Below are 21,688 nucleotides of genomic sequence, written 5' to 3' on the forward strand. Positions count from 1 at the left end.
ACATGGGACGCCAGCTCTACCCACTGAGCTAACTGGGCGCCATGATTGCCCTTTTCAAGAAAATGTTCACATATAACTCGGTGAATTAATGGTTTATTTTGACCAAATCACAGTTGGTGATTGTTGGAAAGAATAACAAACAAAATCCTGGTGCTCTAGTGTGACATCTAGTGGTAAGTGAATTTCGTATATATAACCTTTAAAGTTGATGAGTATGTGTTGAAATTACAGCCTTCTTCTCTACATTCCAGTCTACATTCATGACCAGAGCCAGGTTGGTACAGTAGAGAGTGAGCGCGTGCCAACTGACCGTGTGGATATGCTGAGGTGCCGTAGTCTGGAGGCAGAATGAGTAGTGAAGGCATCGAGGTAGCACCCCCAGGGGCATAAGGTGCTGTGGCCCCCATGGACCCACCTAACGCAGGCTCGCCAGGTGCAGTGCCGGGCCCGCCGTGGTGCTGGTTCTGGGAGAAAAAGAGGCCAGGGGCATAGCTGAAAGCGTTGGGTGATACCAACTGGGACTGGCGCTTGTTGGGGAAGCCGTCATTAACTGGAGTCCCACCCTCTGCCCCCTGGTGGTACTCAGCTGGCGGAGCACTGGGGGAGTTATGGGAGGACATCCTGGAGCGCGGAGTAGGGCGGGGAGCAGGTTTTGGGGCACGACGAGGTGGCAGCGTGGGCGTGGTGGCAGAAGTGGAGGTGGATGTGTTGGGGGTGGAGGCAGAGGTGGAAGTGTCGGGGGTGGAGGCAGAGGTGGAAGTGTCGGGAGTAGAGGCAGAGGCCAGAGTGTCTTCAGCAGAGGAAGGAGGAGCTGCTCTTTTGGAAGGGTGCCGTTTTTTGTCTAGAGAGACATTCCCGATGTGGATGGGTAACGTCAACATGACGTCTGGAGACTTCAGACTGACCTGATTAATCAGAGGAAAAGAAAATGTAAGTTACATTTCCTGGAGGAATACAGAATATATAGCCAACCTAATGGAGTTTCATTGCTTTCTAGAGGACACAAGTACATAGATAATGAGTATGAATAATTGGAATCGGCTGACAGTGTTAACTTGTTCAATGAATGTGCTCATGTTTTTGGTGAATGGTAAACTGAACGTTTGCAACTAATGAAGGTCTGTGTGACGTTAAGCCCATGGTGTTGCTAAAGCCAGCTCATAAAATTATTTGACCACAAGCCAACAGCCACAAAGTCAAACTAATAGCATTTTGTAAACCTTACCTTTGTAAAGGCAGATAGACTTCTATTTTCTTTTCTATGTCTTTTTCTGCATGACAGCAAATATAATCTAAAACAGTTACTTGTTTGCGTTAAATATATATATATATATATATATATATATTTATATTTATACTTAAATACCAGTCATATTCTGAAATATACAGCATAAGTGTAGATTTCTGTTTCATTATTAATAAGAACTGTTACTGGCTAAGATAAGCATGTATATTAGTTTGTTTTGACATTGCCATTATACATTGGCTTTAGCCACTGAAAACCCCTATCTGTTGACTACTAGAATTAATAATGATGTGATTTAATGAGGAGCTGGAGGAGGAGAACATCATCACTTCATCCAGCAAATACTGTGTTTATTTGATCATTATGCCAGCAGAATGTCAAACTTAAGCCATTTCCATGCATACTGACTATCATCTATCTGTTATCGTGAGGGCTTCTGGCACTTATTCAGACATGAGACCGACATGTAAAATTTCCATCACATTTACAGAGGGAGGTACATGAATAAAAGTGGCCATAATGATAGATGTCTCAAATGGCCAACTGTTTGTCTAACAATCAAAAGACTTTATAAGCTAACAGTGCTGATAGTGTAACAGAGGAGGAGCATCTTACTTTGACATAATATTCCATCTTTATAAGATCACAGCCAACGAGGGACGACTGAGGAAGAGGAGGGATAATGATCTGCTCCTTCCACTCCACCTCCTTGCCGGCCTTCACCACACCGCCCTCCACCTCCGCTATTGTCCTCAGATCATGGGTGGGCCTCTTTGTCTCATAGGTCACTCTCTGAAAACACATGAGGACATGGAGATTCTCAGAGTCTCCACAAAGGGCAGTGAATATAAAAAACACAAAGATATATTACTGTGGCCTTTTAGACAGGGAATCAGCTGTTGTCTTAATTACTTAATATTTTAATAAATGTTCCAGCCACTTGCAGGCACTGCATAAAGCTGTAAATCATTGGCACATAATGTCCTTATAAAGTTCATATGGCTATCATATTAGCAAACAGTTGCCTATTTACACATCCATCTACGGAAGCCCTGTTTTCTGTTCTGTGTTGATGATTTAAGAATAAGGATAATCTTAATCTTTTTTAGTTTAACTTCCTTTTTCAAAAAAAAAGTATTAAGGAACTTATAAAGATTATCCTAAGGCCTGTCTACAACAGGAGTAGACAGCAGACTAAAGTACTATTGACTTTGGTCTTTTAACACTGAATCTGTTTAATTTAACCGTATGCTCCTATCAACCACATTCTGCAGCTCCACACAGCTTTTAGCTTTAGTTTGTTTTTCTGGCCTCCTCAAACACTCTTGCTCTGTTAAGTTACATTTTGGTTCCTTGCAGGTTTGGTCTAAGCTGTAAAAAGAGTGTACCTGCATCAGGCTGGCCGCCATGTTGCCCGTGTTCTTGCCAGACTCGTTGTGAATGTTGGTCATCACCTGGATGATCTGGCCTGGTGTGTAACCCTTCATGTCAGTGTGGGCCTTCATGACCACTGTGCCTGTTTTCACTAGCATGTAGGAGAACTGCTGGGTCACTGCAGATGAACAGGATCCCTGCATGGAATGTGTGTGTGTGTGTGGGGGGGGATTACAACATCACAGATTTATCAAGACTGACACACATAGTTCAACAATCTGATACACTTATTTGTTTCCTTTCCCATAGATTGCAAGGTCGATGACAAGAGACATATCACTCTCATTTCCTCGATTAAGGACAGAGCTGACTCAATCCAAAGTGAATATGCTCACTAATTTCATTTGTTTAATCAGCACACAAATAAAGAAGTAAAAACAACAATTAGTGGTTTTAGGGGGAGTTACATGGTGCTGTGTCATTACAGGTTTAAGATATTCAGTTTAGAACTCTGACAATGATCAGACAGGCTGTTGTAGGGTGCTATAATACATTTATGGAGTGTACCTTTTAAACAAAGAATTTCACGTATTTTGTATCAATGATTATTGTTTATATTATAACCTCTACATTTGTTACTTCATATAGCATACCGTCGTAGAGGACTAACACATTTGAGAGGCTGAAATCAGAGAATTTGGATATTTTTCATTTAAAAAAAAAAGACACAATCAATTATCAAAATAGTTGGCAATTTATTTTATAGTCAACAAGTAATCGATTGAGTGACTAATTGTTGCAGCTGTATTATCTATTATTAGGAAAAATACCCCTAAAACAACAAACTGTAGATTTTACATCTTTGTTTAGAGATTTAATTTTTTTTTAACTCTGCAGACCAACATCAGCCTCGTGCCCTGCTCTGACAAAGATACACCATACACACACGTCTAATCATGTCTCACCCATATGTCTGGCACTTCATTCAGGTTTAGAAGTCTTAGCAGGTAGAATGCTTTCTCTGTGTTGTAGTCCTTGGCAAACCGCGGCGTGTCAATAAAAGCCCTCACTCTGTAAATGATCCTGCCATAGTTGCCTTCAAAAGAGGTAGGAGCAGATTCTGTGGGAAAGAAGTCAAATATGTATTAGTTTTATCACACAATAGCAAATACAGTATAACAGCTTGTCATTATTGTCTTTTTGTTCCATAACCTTTAAAAACCTGATACATGAGCAGTTCTTTTCCTAAATTCTTGTGTAAACATGAAAACAAGACTCCAGAGAGTGTACTGATACACCTGCAGGCACTCTAGCGGTGAAAACACACACGCGTTTCAGGTGATAGATCAGTAAAAATACCGGTTGGGTTGCTTTTGAGTTTCTGTGATGTTCCTCACTGCGGAGAAGGCTTTACCTGGAAAAATCCAGCAGGTTAAGTGGCCTAACAAAAGATAAACACAAGGCCTGGCTGTGTTCTTTCCTGCGTGAGAATTAACCATGGCAACAATTTGTACAAGCTGTACAGCTCTCCAAGATTCATGACTGTGCCAAAAATGCCTACCAAAATAAAAGTTAAAACTTAAAGCGTCTCAAGGTTTAAGGTCATTATTTGGACATCACAAGTTATTAATCTCATTACCCTAAGACACCAACATGTTTTCTGTCTCATTATCTGGAGATAACAGATATCAGTTTTGTGATGATTTTAAGCCTACTCTTTTAAATACAAAGGTAATATTTCATAATCTAATATCTCTAGTATCTGAGAATAATTTCCTTATTGTTGTCTAAGAGTCAATAAAAAATGTGCTGATGTCATGAGGGAGTGCTCACAGTAATGAGTAAGTGGAACAATCTGACAGCTGTTGACATCATGTGAGTGACACGGTGACTACAATGGGATGGAAATCTCATACTGTAAGAGACACACTCATGTCTTCTTGTATTCAAATGCTCTACAACAGGCATCTCAAAAGTCACATACACCAGCTCTCTGTCAGAGAGAAAACTCCGTTTGATGATATCCCCAGTTAAGCAATTCATAAAGGAATGACTAGAAAAAAAAGAGAACAATTCTAAATAATAAAGAAAACACATATCTATATATGTGAGTATATTAGGGATGGTAAGATTCACCAATTCACTTCAGTACACCGGCATAAAAGTTCGAGATGCAACTGTAACGATTTAAAAAGTGTAAATTGGATACAATTTGGTCTGAACTTGGGATGCACGGTTTCTAACATCTATGCATCAGTAAAATCATTAGTAGAAGCCTTTTGCCTTTATTGCTGATAAATGTGACCTTAACTGTATATTCAGATTGATTCCTCCTGTCTAAGCGGTTTCTCAAGCTGCTCAAGAAAAAACAAAGAAATAAAATCAAACTATCTGTAGTGAATTGCATTATTTTGCATTGAATCACACTGTGTTGAATAAAATCGTGTCAAATGCACTGCATCAACCCTGACTGATGTACCAATTAGCCGATATTATTAGCTGATATTGGCCTATCACAGACATATCAGCATTGGTATGATTTGTTCCAACAGAACTTTTTTCCCCCAGTACATAATGCAGAAAAGAAGCTTGTGGTAATATACTGGTGTCTTGCAATGTGATTTGTCCACAGCTAACCTACTGAAGTTCAGCAAAACGTAGAGGACGAGACGCCAGGTCAGGACGTAACGTATAACGCACATTTTAGTTGACGTAATGTTAAAACATTACATCATACATTACTTCACCGCTAGATGCCACTAAATCCTACACACTCCTTTAAAGTGTCGCAATTTAAATGTTCATCAAAACTGTCAAAAACACTACCTTGGTATAATAGTTGTGCTGGTTCGAACAAATACTGGAAATCAGTGCAGTGTTTCACCCAACACTCATGAGCCCCAGTGAATGATGGGATAAGAGTCCCATCCTCACTGCTGCTGAACCATAACAGAATTAGGGTAAATATAAACATGCCGGGACATGTCTGTCAGGCTGTGAAAAGCAAGGGCAAAACACACACACAGACATAAACATAGGAAAGAATGTGTAGTGACAAGTGTTCATCCCATCACTCCACGCTCCTACCTGGAATGAGGAACTTGAAGGGAAAAGTGTGTTCTCCCTGTTTCAGGGTTCCTGTGCGGGACACAGAGAGCACAGATAACATCCATCAGTGGAAACAGTAACAATCGCCCTGCTGTTTCCCACCAGGGCACATATGCCTCAGGGCTGCATGCAGTGTGGGAACCTTCACTCCCACAGTCTTTACACCTCAGTTATTTTAACCACACTAGTTTTATTTTCCACAATGTAAAAATAAAAGAATATATTGTTTTATTGTTGCAAAAAGATTTTTGAATGTGTGGCTCGTTTTTCACTTTGTGTGTGGTAACATTTCCTGTCGTAAACCAACTCACAAGCAAGTATTTAAAGCCAGGTGAGGTCTTTAATCTGCGGCTGGTAACTGCAGCTACTGATGCTAACTGCGGGGTGGATCAAACTAAAAAATGAGGTTTGTAATGAGCGCTTCAACTGTTCGGCGGCGTACCTTTATCTGCAACGGAGACGGTGCTGTTGAAGTACTGTTCCTCCACTGTCCACGCCGTATCATTTACCTTGCTGGTGATGCCACAGAAACCGTTGCAGTTCACTTTGATGGCTGCAGATAAGAACACACAGACATTGGAGGTTTCAGCCACAGAGACATTACTAAGCAACTGCAGCATGAAACACTTCTCATGAGCAAATAATGTCATTAGGGAGAGTCATTAATGTCATTTTCTCTACAGGCAGAATCAAATAAGATCAACGAGTGTATTACACTGAGGCGCAGAGACAGAGAGAAGTGGTATGAAACCGAGCACTCTTGCAGTTCTGTGACTGAAGAAAGTCTGTGTGACTCAGGCCCAAACTGAAACTTAAAAAGCTAACACCTATAGACCTTTTTCACAGCAGCCATTTTGACATGTAACAGTAGGGTAATCACAGGTTTTACTAATGATACTAATTAAGATTCCATTCAGGGTAGCAGAGCCAACATGCACAATAGCAGCACTGACTCTGTTTGACCTGAATGGTCACAATGGCTGCTGTAGAAAAGGTCTATTGTATTGTATTGTTAATATGCAAAATGGCTCTAGGATAACAGGTTACCTGCATTGACTGACTTCCTGCACAGTGTCACCCTGCCCAGTGGGCTCAGATTATGAAAAAGAATTAATCAGAGAGAGAGAGAGATGCAGTAAAGGAGAAGCAAAGGGGAATCAAACCTGGGCAGCACTCTACATAGTAAGCTACCAGGGCGCCCCGAAATATTGATTGTAATAATTTACTTTAACACCCTTTTTCTGACATTAAAACAGCACTAGCATTTCCCTCAGATTTCTGGGGCTATTATGAGTTTGTCATGTTCAATAGGCTACATAAAGAGGGTCCTCTGTTCAGTTTTCAATGGTTATGAGCAAATGAGCAATGTAATAGGTTAACTACAGACTACTACTGTTCATTGAGAAGTGTACAGCAAGTTCGTTTTGGAATCAAATGAATTTCATTTTTGTATTGGGGTAAAAATGAGCATTAGCAGAATAAAGATAAATGTGAGAAGTCATGAGTTTTTAAGATTGCTATTTTGTTTTGTTGAGGATACCAACAGTCAATGATATCTGCCAAAAACAGCTTTACTCTACATGATTAAAAGGTATGTAAAGAGCTGAACATTACACCACACGCCGGCCTCCACCAGCCTTCCAGGCTTCCACCATATGTTGGAACCTGGCTGCAGGCATTTGCTCACATTCAGGCACATCAGCATTAGTGAGGACTGATGTTGGTTGGGGTTGAGGTCAGGGCTCTGTGCAGGTTCACTGGAAATCATGGGCCCAGACCAGGAAAGACAGACCCAGATGCAATAAAATGCAACTATTCATCAGTCTAAAAACTAAACAGTATAAAAGCAGATTTATTTTCTTCAGTTCTTCTATTCTGCATCCCTGAAACAGTCCTGTATTAACAGTTACAGCTCATATGGTCCAAAGGCAAAAAGACACACGATCAAATTTCCAAGTTGACAAACGTGCTAACATTTTAGCCAAGGTGCTAAAACATTAGCATGTTTGTTTGCCATGGCCAGAATAAATAGGTCAAACTGACATTGGTCAACTTTGTCCTGGTTTCGGTGCTACCTTCTTGCCTTTGGAGTCCTCTAGTAACGCCATCATATCCATCATCTTAAAGCTGAACCACAGTGACTGAAACGCATTTGATTTCTAACGCAATGTCAATATTTGTGTAGTAATGTGTCTCTTATCTCAGTGCCCAACCCACTTCATAATCCATCTGTGATTCAAACTGTTGCAGGTGAGAGTTTCCTGGGAGGTGGCGCAGTGAAGCCTGCGGTCCGACCAGCTCTACCTGAAGAGGAATGTAAACAGACTGGAGGCCCCGCAAGCATTCAAACAGAAACTCCCAAACACATAAAAGCTTCTCTCAGCAAGTCCACATCCAAGTGCGTCAATTATCATCTGACACTTTGTCACAGCAAAGCTTTTGAGATCTCCAGTTTCAAAAGCAGAACATTTAGATGAGCTGTTGCTCTGAAATGGAAGTGCCATTTGCTCCTTTTTCCAGTTTATGTTTGTATTCATAGGTCATGGGTATCATCCAGTTTAGGGGTTGCAACAAACAATTAATTTATTACTCATTAACCTTTCTGTTTTCAATTAAAGGATAAATGAAAGATATTTTATTTACAATTATATTTGCAGAGAAAAACAGCAAGTCCACACATACAGAAGTATGGCAAAAGCAAAGAAAAGCCGTAATGGTTGGTGTCTTATAAACACTTGAACACATGATTGTGAAATTTAACCACAACTGAAACTAAATTGAAATATCACTGAATATTTTAGAGCATTTTACAGCTTCTTCATTTTCATCTGTATGATTTTTTTTATTGCACATTGTACAGTAGCTTTCACAAAGTGTCTCCAATATATCTCCAAAACTGGATTGGTGAAATTCAGACACCAAAATTCAAGATGAAAAACTCTGATCTGCAATAATCTGGTTCATTCTGCCACTAATACGGAATTCTTTAAGGATTCAGCTCTTAGCATTAACATTACCAGCAAAAAATGACGAAGGAAATGGAATACTAAAAAGCCTTTATTGTAGTGGCTCAATCATAAAAAAGCCAACATGTTTTGACCACTATAGGTCTTCGTCAGGGCTTTAGACCACAAACAATACAGGTGTGGCCTCCCCTATGACAGCAACAACCAATGGAAGGCAGTCACATGACCCAGATAATAACATAACACTAAAAAACTAAACAAAATGAGGTGAGATAACACAGAAAATGAGGAAGCCCATACAGACAGAAATTCTTGGCTACCAGGATACTTTAACGCATCCAGTCAATGGACACCACTGCAATAACAGCTTTAATTTTCTATTTCCTTCCTTGTTAATATTTTTTTGACTCCCAAGAGCACCAACACACTGATTTACGGTTGAGTATACAGAGCAACCAGTCATCTCCTTTTTCCATGAAACAACATTCAGCAACATTCAGGCTGCCAAGGACAAACAATCATTCTGTCGAGTTCAGATGAGCAGCTGAATTCTAGTTCTGAACTTATGAACCTGAAAACCACAAAACCAGAGATTCAGACAGATGGTAAAATATTTCCCTGCTATTCATTAGTTGTATGTAAATGTCAACATTGAGATTCAGTAGTGGTTTAATGTTACAATTAGATTATACAAACTATTACGGTCCGTCTTTGCTTCAATAGGGAAGCCGGAACCAGAAAAGGTTTGGCATTTTTGCTTCATAAATGGTTTAAATAATTCATGTTGTCGATTCATTTTCTGTTGGATGACTAATCAGTTAATGAGCTATTCAAGCACTTCTTCAAGCAGCAACTATTAGTTGATAAATCAATTAGTTGATTAACAAAAACTGAATCCACAACTATTCTCTAAACTACTGTTTAAGTCATTTTTCAAGCAAATGTGTGAACACATTTGATAGTTCGAGATTTTCAAATGTGAGTATGTGCTGTTTTTCCTTGTCTTACATTACAGGAAATCAATACTCTTTCGATTTTGGATAAAACTGGATGTATAACTAGCCCAACACTGGTAACAAGTGGATTACCATCAACAGATGAGTTGATAAAGTGAAGTTGTTTTGTCTCAGCAGGAACTGCAGTAAACACCTGTCGGCTATCTGATCCAAGATCTCTAACATGACACAATGAGACCAGTCCTCCAACGTCTTTCTGGACCCTTACAAAGAGCATCACACTGTAGACACCCAACAGCCTGGAGACCTCAGACTGCACACTAACAGACCACAGAACCCTGATAAAGTCATACAGTAGCTGCTACATGTCAGACAGTAATATACAGTGGATGGCTTCAGGCAGGGCTGAAACTACTGTTGAGGAAACTGAGGTCATGTTTAGATTTTTTTTCTGGGATTGTGAGGGGATTTTCAGAACTGCTGGGTTTTACGCTCCGTGTTGCGGGATATTTTATAGACTGATTCCAGTAGCTGTTACTCAAACAAGTTTGAACTATTTTATTGTTTTAAGTTCCATTATTTCCCCACTAGAATTTCCCAATGAAAACCACATAGTTTTAATTTGGAAACTTAAGAATTAGATTTTAAATTTCTAATAATTTATCTGAGGAATGCAATGTCCAAAAGCTGGAAACCTGATTCTCTGAGTTCATGGAAGGTTCTGTAGAGGTGTGGTTTTCACAGGAAATAGGCCCTTATGATGGAAAACAACATTCACAGAATATGGAACTTAACGCTTCACTGAATACATAGAATATTGAGACAACAACGTCAGTCTATTTTTGGTGTGAAGTCAAATATTTATGTGGGAGAGGGAGTTCATATTTCAAAAATCCTAGTTACGGCCCTGTCACTAAGTTTATGTTATAACACAAGAGAAAACCACACCCAATGTCCAATTAGGTTCAATTATGATCTCTTACGGAAACCTAGAGTCTGTAGTAATATTACAGGAACATCATACCGTAGAGCTGCTGTATGAAATGACCATTCAAGTCCCATTACTACCGCACACAGAGCCATACATAACATTATCACACTGTTTCCACAGTTCAGCCACAGTGTGAGAGGCCTACATTACACTTACACTAATCTTTGCTGAACATCTTACTTCCTTGTTGAGCGACGGCGACGTTTTCCCCAACAGGTGCGCAAATGTAGGCGAAATACCCGCAGTATTAGCGGGCTCTTACCTTTGCACTGCAGCGCCTGGCCCAGTTTAATGGCCAAGGTTCCGGTGATAGACTCTCCCGGACTGTACACCACTTTGTTTTTGTCGAACGTGATCTCGAACTCCTGAAGTTTCCCCATGTTTCCACCGATCCACGGCGAGACTGCGGATCACCTGTGCGTATCGGCGGCAGCACGCACGTTTACGACTCTCAGTCCCCGCCCCATTTGCGGACGTCACCGCCCTCTTCCAGATGAGAAAGATGATCAGGGTTTATGATGATGTGATGTTGATGTAAGCTGTGCCTCCTGTGAGTCCCATACTGTCCATCTCAAAATAATGACAAACTTTTTATATATTGACTTTATATTGGCTTTCCATAAATATTAAGACAATAACTTAAAATAAATAAATAGATAAACAAACACCAAAAAAAGCTTTTAAAACGATGAGACTGTTCTCCCAATTCAGTGCTTTCATGTAAGTCACTTTCTATTTATTTATGTTGACCCCTGGCGTGTTTATTTATTTATTTATTCATTTGCCTTATCACATTGGTCCTCTTTTGATGGAGATATTTGTTGGGAAAAAGTTTTCCTTCAAATTGCTTACAGGTTTTATCCAACAAATCATTGTACGCAGAAACTCAAGAAAGACATTGATGGAAGTTATACCTTTTGTGGAGACCTTAGAGAGGCACTGGTACATTTCATTTGGTTTTGCCCACATACAAAACAACTGTGGAGTAAATTGTCTTGAGTCATTGCCGATCACATATCCTCATGTTATGTTACTTTGGGAAATGTATTGTTTGGATTTATGGAATATGACAGGAATCTCTGTTCACAGTTCTGTCGATTGATTTGCTTATTATTAACCGAATCATATATTCACAAATCCAAATTTTAAGCATACAAACTATAGAACTCAATGTCCATACCAACTATAGTTTTTCTATATCTGAATGTACAAACAAGCTGTTAATACATACAAACCAATGTAAGCTTTTTTAAATGTATGTTTTATTTTTAATTAGCTTAGTCCCCTTACACTTAGGCTTATATGTGATTACACTCAAGCTGTATACACAGAATGTTTAAACTTGTGGTATATTTGTTTCAATAAAGTACTCATGTTATGTTGAGAATAATATAACACAGCCTTATTATTGATATTGGATGTAATTAGACTAACACAGCTAACTAACAACATGTAAAGTGAACAATAAGCATGTCCGCCAAACCTTTCTGGAGAACTTTAATTAAGGACATAAACTTGCTTTTACCTTATAAGGCTGAGGAAGTACACTTCAAAATATTACACAAAATATACCCTTCTAATTGTGTTGTCAGGCATTGATATTTCTTGTACCTTTTGTAGTGTAAAAAAACAATTTCTCACCTATTTTTTAATTGTACAATATCCCAAAGATTCTGCAGCCGATTTGCTTTCTTGTTGAGAGAGAAATGAGACACTCTCAAGTCTGTACAACAAGCAGCTGGTTAGCTGAATATGAGAAACAGTTCTGCATAAAACCACCAGGAAAAGGTTTTTTATTCTTCTCTTTTCATAGATATACCATGTTAATTAGTTAGCTTTAGAGGTGCTAGTAAGTGGATTTAACTTTTGTCCAGGACAAGGCTGTTTCCAGTCTTTGTGACACACTTTAGGCTGCTAACTGTAGCTTCACATTTACGAGAGGGGCTACAATATTTTCATATAATTCTCAGCAACAAAGTCAAATTTGCCAAAAAGTCAAACTAGACTCACTGATCGACTAGAGGATACTGTGTTATTGTCACGTTTTGCCTTGCCTAGATGTGAAAAGTACACGTGTATAAAGGTGCTGTACCAGCAGCAGTATAAAGACTGACAAAACTGCATTTGGAGGGAGGTGTGGATATATGGATGGATGGATGGATCAAACAAACACAACACAGGACTTTCACTCAGGAGAACCAAAAGTCAATGATGACTTGTTAGGCAGGATAATTTCCTGAACCTAACCAAGTAGTCTTTTTTCTCAGAAAGCTTTATTTTGAAAGTATAACCAGACATTACATATTTATTATTGCAAACTTTACCACGGAATGAGCATGCGTTCAAAAAGGTGACACTGCGACTAAAGTATTAAAAGGAATTACCTGTCCAGAATATAGATACATATATGTATAGATGTGTCTCTAAAATGTTATTGTAAAATTTGAAGAAAAAAAAAACATATAAATAAGAGATCTGCAGGGAAATCTTCTTTACAGGGCTTGTACTGTCAGCTGACCAAGAATTTAGATTGTATGGATTTCAATAGAGAGTTCACTAATATAAACTTTCCACAAACATTAAATCCTGGGCCTCCAATGTCAGTCCCACTCAGTTGTTGTGCATGACTCCATGTTACTGATTTGCAGTCATTTCTGAATCACTTCTGTTCGGAACGTCTCCCTGCCCAATCCTGAAAGATCCGAATGCATCACGAAAGTTTTGTGACCCAAAACAGTACAACAGTGGATCCAGGCAGCTGTTCACTCCCGCTAAAATCCAGGATGCATAATACGCCGTCTCGATCTGCAGAAGAGCACGGCACTGTTGCGGGTAGAATTTTTTTAGTACCACTCCCACGGTTCGTATAACGTTCAGAGGCAGAAAGCACAATGCAAATATCACCAGACACACGCCTATCATCCTCTGAGACTTCACCTTGACTCTCAAGCCTTTCGCTGTGCTGATGTTGAGGCGAGTTAAGGTGCTCGCCAAGCGACCATAGCAAACAGCTGACACAAGGAAAGGGAGGAGAAAGCCAAAGATGAACAGGATGAAGTTAATGATGAAGTAGACATCTGTCAGGTTGCTCTGATGGATGGTGAGGCATTGACTGTGACTGCCCTCTTTACTTGGAGGAAGCATGAAAGCGTAGATCAGAGCCTGGATCAGTAGCAGGGACCAAACCCCTGCACACAGCTTCCTGACAAACTCCTTCTGCTTCATGCAGGAGCTTCTGTTGTACTGCACCACAGCTGTGTACCGATGGATGCTGATGAGAGTAAGGAAAATGGTGCTGCCATAGAAATGTGAACTGAGCAGGGAGATCTTGACCTGGCACAAGAATCGACCGAAGGGCCAGTTGTTGCCCATGGCGAAGTACACCGCCATCATGGGAGTGACTGGGGTGGCGATGGCGTCACTGAGTGCCAGGTGGAACTGCAGGATGGTTCCAGAGGTCCAGCTGGGCAACCGGCACCAGAACACCCAAAGGCTGAAGGTGTTGAGGATGAAGCCCACGAAGAAGACCAGGCACATGAGAGTGGTGATGGACACGTTCTGGGTCTCCCCCATGCAAGATCCAGACTCATTGCTGCTGTTCCCAAGCTGTGAGGAATCCACCAGAGGCTTCATCATCTCAAAGATCTTATTGTTTCTCACACCTGTGGGAAAAGAACTTCAGTATCACATAACTCAAGTAACTCGAGTATTTCTCTCATACATGTATTATTAGTTTGCCTGAAAAGGATCTAAACCCTCTCTGTGTAATTATTGTGGTGTAGATTGATGAAGTCTTAGATTGTAGATTACAGCAGATGACACTTGATGGAACAGCATCAAAGGCAATTGCACATTCCCTAAGATGTATAGGAATGTTATACTCTCATTAGAATTAGTTATATATAAACATAAGTAAATTTGCCAAACTATAGTATGTCTCTGACATTTTCAGTGATGAATCCTTTCAAATGAAGGAAGTGAAACTGAAATAAATATGTGATTATTAGGCCACACTTTCTTTTAGGTATTTTGAAAGCTAATGGTCAGAGGCTCCTTGAAATCTGCTGTGGATATTCTTGTCTACATTCATCCTAATGATCTGGAAATAACTTGAACCTTTCCTCCAAAGATGAATGCTTTCCATTTTCCAAAAGTACACACATTATGTACTCAAGCAGATATACAGATATACAGATATGTGTGTAAAAAGAGACTAAAAGTACAAGTACAAGTCAACTTCTTTACTCATATAACAGGCTCTGAAAAGTATAAAAGTAAAAAGTACTGTCTTGGTTTCTCTGAAGGATGCACTGGTCTTGAGTGTGCAATAATGCAAAAACTAAAAATAATCAATAATTCCCTTAAAATGCATTAAAACCAAACTAAATAACTAAACTAATTTGAAAATGTAAGGACTGCAAAGTACATCTATTTGTCTAAAATGTAGGGAGTAAAAGTAAAAAATTGTCATGTAAAGTACAGATACCTTAAAAAAATACTGAAGTACACCAACAAACTATTTGTACTCTGTTGTTTCCTACCTGTCCTCCAGTGGCACCCGGACCAGGATCATCAGTATGTTAGCATGCTCCAATTGTACATGTTTTATCTTTCAGACAGAAAATTCTGTTCATTAACAACCATAAAGTCTTATTTGCTGTTGTTGAGTATGGAGTGCCCCAAGTGTCAACTTTGGGACCAATTTTTTTATATGTTGCTATTAGGTAGTATTATTCAGAGACATGATGTTTCCTTTCACTGTTATGCTGATGACTATCATTTGTATGTCCCCGATAAGCCCACTGACGTCAGTATGCTCAGTTCTTTACAGGACTGCCTCATAGATGTAAGAAACTGGATGTCTAAGAATTTTGTTTAGTTAGACTCAACCTAAATAGAGATTCTTCTTATTGGAAAACACAAACATTCAAATACCACCCCCTACTGGTTATTTGTCTGAATAATCCTGTTGCTAGAAATCTTGGCGTGTTCTTTGACAATAATTTAAGCTTTACAAACATGCTTTGCATTAACTAAGGAACATTGCCTGAATTAGACCTATCTTAAGTTTTAAAGATACAGAAACTATCTTACGTGCTTTAATCACACCTACTGTAACAGCCTTTGTACATGTCAAATAGAGAAACTGCAGAGAACAGCTACAGAAGTTTGAACACATCACCCAGCTTTAGCCTCTTTACACTGACATCCTGTACATTTTAGAATTGATTTTAAGGTGCTTTTAGTTACTTACAAGGCACTAGATGGTCTGACTCTTCAGAGTAGCAGATCTATCCCTGTACAACCCTGCCTGCACTGCACAGATCCTCTGGCAGTTGCGGGGGCTGCTCTAGAAAAATGGCCAGAGGGTGGCATGGAGACTTTAAGGGGTGTCAGAAATATTTGCTGATTTAAACACAAACAATCACATATATCAATATTTACTTGAAAAAGCCCTCAAAAGACATTGGAACTAAAAAAACATTACATTATTGTGGCACATTAGTGAAGCATTAAATAGAAGTCAAATTTTAAAAAATCCAATTATTTCCAAATCTTTAGACATTTTTCTAAATACAAAAAAATATCTGTTTTCATTGAACTGAAGCCTATCACTTAGACTAAAATATGTCCATAACAGATTTGTAAATTCATCTCTCTTTGATTTTTAAATTAATGTGTTCAATTTGACACCATTTTTACAGCAAACTGGGGAGGCAGCTGACACCCAATGCGACCCATCTAGATTTACTCTGGGCAGGGGCCTTTTATCTGTGTCAGACTTTCTGCTGAAGACTATGGCAGACAGAGTTAGAGCCAGAGGCTCTGGAACACCCTGCCTGAAGAAATACAGCACGCTGAGTCAGTGACTTCTTTCAAACATAAGTTCAAAAGGTACTTTTACTGCACCACCATCCCTGATTTGATCTGATTCTAGTTTTTATTCAGTTTAGGGGGTTTGCAATAAAAAATTGTTTTAGTACTTAAGCACAATACAATAAATTGGACTTTGGGAAGAGCTGCAAACTCAACTATGTTGACCTTTTTGCATTGTTTGCGGCACGTTATATTGTACAGTATTCGTCTTACTTTGTCCACTTGGTAGATGCGATTGCCATTGGTTTTTTTCAAGATGACAAAATCACTTCCTGTTCTAAGGTGCATTATTTGGACCCATGTCTATAAATACATACATAACACCCATTTACTTTTCACTTCCCTGTCTTTGATCTACATGTTTTATTAGTTTTATTATTACATATTTTGTTTAGTCCCATATTGCTTTACTGTCACTGAATGGCTCTAACCTGCATGAAAAGTGCCATACAAATTTAGTTTATTGACTTATTGTAGTTCATAGATTCTCCAAGTGTGTAGAACTCTACAGGAGGGATGAACAGCATTCTACCAAAAGATTTCCCCTTATTCTGTATTTATTTGATCTACTGCTAGATGTGTATTGGTGATCTCTTCAAGGAGACAAACTCACTTCCTCTTCTGAGATGCATCATTGGTGTTTATGTCTATAAATATACACAGAACACATTACATTTCACTTCCCCACAATGAGGTGAATTGACATTTTCAAACTTGTGTGGTCGACTATACGGCAACCCAATCAACCTTAAAACATTTCACTAAGTAAAGTACTTTGCAAAAGTCAGTGAACACTTCATGTTGACCATTCAAAGGAATCATTCTAACCACTAAGTTGCAACAGTTTTGTTAGACATATACGTACAGCATAAGTGTTAAGTGTCTATGTAAGGTGTTGTTCCACTACAAGCCTCCAGTGCCACCAGACTTAAAAATTCATCATACAAATTAGTATTTTTTTTTATGACTCTATTTAATATTTTAAAATGTTTTCTCCCTCTTATGTATTTTTTTATTGTCTTTAATCTATATTATTGGTTTTATTATTACATTATTACCTTCAATAAGTGTTGGGTTGAGATCTAATGACTGTGAGGGCCACAGCTTATTACACACACCATTTATATACTTATTAAAAGCTTTCAGTGAGCACTTGTGATCTGTATCTTAGCATCTGCATCTGTTTCTCCACCTATTTATTCATCTTATTTTCCTTTAACTTAGCACCCATGGGCAGTGACGGCTGGTGGTGGATTTTGGCGTGGTGGTCCTAACAAATGCATTACCACTCATCAATAACATCACACAGCAGCAACAGCAGCAAGCACATCCAAGGTACAGCAACAACATTGTATACATTTGTTAAGCAAGGCTCTATGGCAAGACTGGGGAGACATACACAAATGAATGAATTACCTTGATTCCAAAAAAAATTTTCTCTCTCTCTCTCCTCTGTAACATCCAGCACAGCCAATTGCCCTTACACTTCATACAGTATTAGTACCAGCAACAATTTGCAAGCACAGTACCAAAAATAAAAATTCTTTTTAAAACCAAGGAGCAAAAAAATTATGTTAAAAGAGAGTTGGTTGTTCAGACTTTTGTGTTTACCATTATATTTAAAACGCTTTTTTTCATGTCAAAACTCACTTGGCTGCTCCCTCACTTTCCACCATGTTTCTCTGTCTGTTTTTCATGTTTTTTGTGTATTTATGTGCACAATTTTTGCAAATTGTTTTTGTTTATTTGTACCTGGCTTCCTCATAGCTCAATACCTTGGTTAGAGCCTTCTGGATCCTGCTCGACTCATTATGCTGGACAGGCACTGCAAGGCCACTGACACATTATCAGAGCGCCACATCCTGTGCGGCCTTACAGCGGCTGCAGCTGTGTCAGCATTTAGATGTGGCTGATTGGTCGTCTGTGGTCAGGCAGTTCATTTATGAAGCATTGAAACATTCTCTGGGGCCGTGTCTCGTATTGGGAGAGAATCTGTGCGTCTTCGACGGTGGTACTTTACAACCTGTCGAGTTTCGACAGCTGATCGGCTGATTGACTGCTAAATAAAGGAGAACTGGTCGCCGCTGGGAGTTGAAGTGGGAGATTCGTCGGACCCCCGCAGGGCGGGCTCATTGTGTCCTTTTGCGTTATTTGAAATCATTTGGGATGGGATGTGTCTCCAGGTCTCTGGTACTTCCAATTTGTTTCCTCCAAGACTTTAAAGAACACTGATTTAGAAAGTAAACTAATCCACCCTCGTTCATGTTCAGGCTACACGCCCGCCATACTACGAACTAGCCTCACTTTTAGCTGAGTATGTATCTTATTAGACATTCTCTGATGTACTGGTAGCGTACTGCGCTGTGATTGGTCGAAGGTCAGCCTTGTGGCTAAGTTAATTTGACCAAATAGGGGCGGGCGTGTCATGGACACCCTGTCAATCACAATCGAAGGGCAGCTTCCGCTGTTTACGTGGCGCTGTAAAAATGAAGGCCCATTCACAGAAAAAACAAATATATCATATATCCTGGGGTTGTTTTTCTTGTCACTGTTTGGTGCTGGTTTGCTGCTGTAGGTTCCACCAAAATTCGAAAACAATTATGTTCTAAGGGTTTTTAATAATAGTTTTTTGCATCTTAACTGTTAAAAATGATGGGGGGGGGGGGTCTCATGTTAGCCCATATATACCAGACTTTATCCATCAATCTACACCACAATAATTACACAGAGGGGGTTTAGATCAGGCAAACTAATAATACATGTATGAGGGAAATACTAACAAATCTGCCTTTTTGGCAATGATTTGTATATTTGTATAGACTGTAAAAACAACACAGTAGAAACTTGAAGCCACCAGTGCACATCCACTGAGAATGGACTTTACAGTGAAGTATGAGACATCTTGTGTCCAGCAGCAAAACTTTAGAATTATTGTAATATTATTATAAATTATTATTATTGTTATTGTTGTATTAACAACATTTGCATATGCAGATATTCTGGAAGGTTTAATGAGGTAGGAGGAGATGGAAGGATTTTAATGTGGAAATTAGACTTTTTTTGTGGAATAAACATATCAGACACACATTATTGTTCCAAGCAGAATATTTGTATGTTGTAATACATGTCCTGGCAGTAAAAACTTTGAGTGCAGTAACACACCAGCTGTTTCTCTTTCACAGTGTACAGTAGCTGGGAAGCTGCCTAGTGGGCACAGTCAGGAGGGTTACTTTAAAAATGTAATGACCCCAACAATTACTAATTACCTGTTAAATTTGTAAATACAGGTATGGCAAAATAAATATCAATGAGATGATTTTTAGGTATTCTTTAAGATAACAGAACAATGTAACTGTAGAAAAGATTTTTAGCATCAAAAATATGTCCTCTGTAGTGTATTTAAGCAAATTCAGCCAGTAGCCTTTAGAGCGTTTTCATAGCTGGAAGGCAGAACTCGCACTGTTCTGTGGTGTTGTTCCCTTTTCTGTATCTGCTAGTAATGCTGAAATTTCCACCCAGTTTCTTGACCAGAGGCGCAGACTGTGATTAGGTGTGGTCCATTCGAGACCAGAGTGCTGTTGTGAGACCCGTCAAGTGTTAGTAATGTATGTGTGTACTGTACGAACATTATTTTTACTGACTATAACAGTAATGACCTTTTTTGTATCCTGATTCAAAAAACTATCTTACACGGACAACAAACTGTTACTCCTCAAACCTGCCGAGGAAGCATGTTTAAAATAAAAATGATCATTCAGGACCATGGATAGCATACACAATCAGTATGTGAAACATAATGTGTGTGCGCAGTGCAATAAATCCTGCCTTGGTGATGTTTCTATTGTTCAGTCTTCTTTAACAAGGCTGTTACAGAGTTGATTCGACACATTTATTTACCACTCTGAGGCATCTGAATTGCAATATGTATGGTTTTCCTGTTTCTTTTTGGTTGACATTTACATCATCTATATGAGAAACTGAGGAATTAATATAAAAGAGATGCAGTATTAGTATTTAATCTGTATATATATACCAATATAGACCTCACACTTAAGAAACCCCAACTGAGTTTTCCCATCATTTTCAAATGTACTGCAGAAACGGTACATCAAGTATGATCAAGATCAGTGTTTAGGTATGCAAACATTTTGTATCTGTATATACTGTGCACATAGACACTCACTTAATATGCCAGGCAAAATAGCAATACAAAGCCTCATCTATTGGCATTAGTTGCTCATGTAGAAATAATCGAAGATCTTACCAGTGTTGAAGTCGTCTTCAGTATGCTGAGCCCAGATAAACAAACTACCTGTTTTTCTCTTGCACTGCCTACTTGTGTTGTGTGGCTACCAGGGGAGTTACCCAAACAGAACTACAGACATCAGACATTTTCAGTTTCATCAAGTGATGCAATCTGTAGAGGTGTTGAAGTGTTGCAAAATCTGGCACTGCATCTTTTCACTTTACCTGGAACACAGTAACACCACTGTGTATTTCTAAATAATTGTTTATTTACAGCTTTGTTGCTCTACTGACAGTTTAATATAACACACTGATAGCCCGACTACATATGAAAATACTGTATATTTGGACAATAATGCAAGAGCACAAAGTTTAGAAAAGTTGCCCCCTCCCCTCCCCCTTGAAGAAAAATTGTTGGCCACTGGACTACACGGTCAGTGCTGGAAGACCTTCTCAGAGACAAACATCTAAAGAAACAATAAACATAAAACAATCAATAATGTAAAACGTCCAGTCTTTTTAAAAATTCACGAGCCAACTGGTGGCTGTATTTACAGTCAGTCACTGATTGTTGTTTCAGCTGTGCCCTCAGAGAGGTGTAGTCGGGGTGGAGGCGGTGGTGGGGACGGTCACCGGGTGCAGCCCCAGGTCCAGGGATGGGGTTTCCTCCAGCGGAGGAGGGCTCTTCTTCTGGGCCTCCAGCTTCTCCGTCAGCTGGGTGAACAGCTCCTTCACTGGCTCGCTGCTCTGTGGTCAGCAGGCACAGCATCATACAAAGTGTCAGTGCATACAGTACATAAAACACACCAAACACAAGTGCTTTATCTCACATATATGTTTATATATATATATATATATATATATATATATATATATATGTGAAATTACTAAATTTCAGTCTGTGCATGTAGATGATGTTATTTAA

At 39.2% G+C, this 21,688-nt stretch overlaps 3 protein-coding genes across 3 annotated transcripts in view; all 3 read right to left on the bottom strand.

Annotated features, from left to right (window-relative positions):
• Positions 1–11,092, bottom strand: part of arrdc1a (arrestin domain containing 1a) — a 14,652-nt gene extending 3,560 nt beyond the window's left edge. Inside the window, exons 1-7 of the mRNA XM_035659231.1 lie at positions 10,904–11,092; positions 6,171–6,281; positions 5,708–5,758; positions 3,586–3,740; positions 2,635–2,817; positions 1,862–2,038; positions 311–905 (exon numbers count right to left, since the gene is read on the bottom strand). Coding sequence (XP_035515124.1) covers positions 311–905; positions 1,862–2,038; positions 2,635–2,817; positions 3,586–3,740; positions 5,708–5,758; positions 6,171–6,281; positions 10,904–11,021 — 1,390 coding nt within the window. The 5' untranslated portion in view covers positions 11,022–11,092. The remainder of the gene's footprint in view (positions 1–310; positions 906–1,861; positions 2,039–2,634; positions 2,818–3,585; positions 3,741–5,707; positions 5,759–6,170; positions 6,282–10,903) is intronic.
• A 1,830-nt stretch (positions 11,093–12,922) lies between these two features.
• LOC118325942 (P2Y purinoceptor 2) lies at positions 12,923–14,293 on the bottom strand. The gene has a single exon (XM_035658808.1). It carries the CDS (start codon positions 14,275–14,277, stop codon positions 13,276–13,278), a length of 1,002 nt encoding a protein of 333 aa, XP_035514701.1. The 5' UTR covers positions 14,278–14,293; the 3' UTR covers positions 12,923–13,275.
• Positions 14,294–21,012: 6,719 nt separating this feature from the next.
• nelfb (negative elongation factor complex member B) overlaps positions 21,013–21,688 on the bottom strand; it is an 18,716-nt gene continuing 18,040 nt past the window's right edge. The window contains exon 13 of the mRNA XM_035658074.1: positions 21,013–21,510. Within this exon, the coding sequence (XP_035513967.1) occupies positions 21,352–21,510 (159 nt within the window). The 3' untranslated portion in view covers positions 21,013–21,351. The remainder of the gene's footprint in view (positions 21,511–21,688) is intronic.

Source organism: Morone saxatilis, unplaced genomic scaffold (genome assembly GCF_004916995.1).
Source record: "Morone saxatilis isolate NCDOM2014 unplaced genomic scaffold, NCSU_SB_2.0 Contig16, whole genome shotgun sequence".
Taxonomy (NCBI): domain Eukaryota; kingdom Metazoa; phylum Chordata; class Actinopteri; family Moronidae; genus Morone; species Morone saxatilis.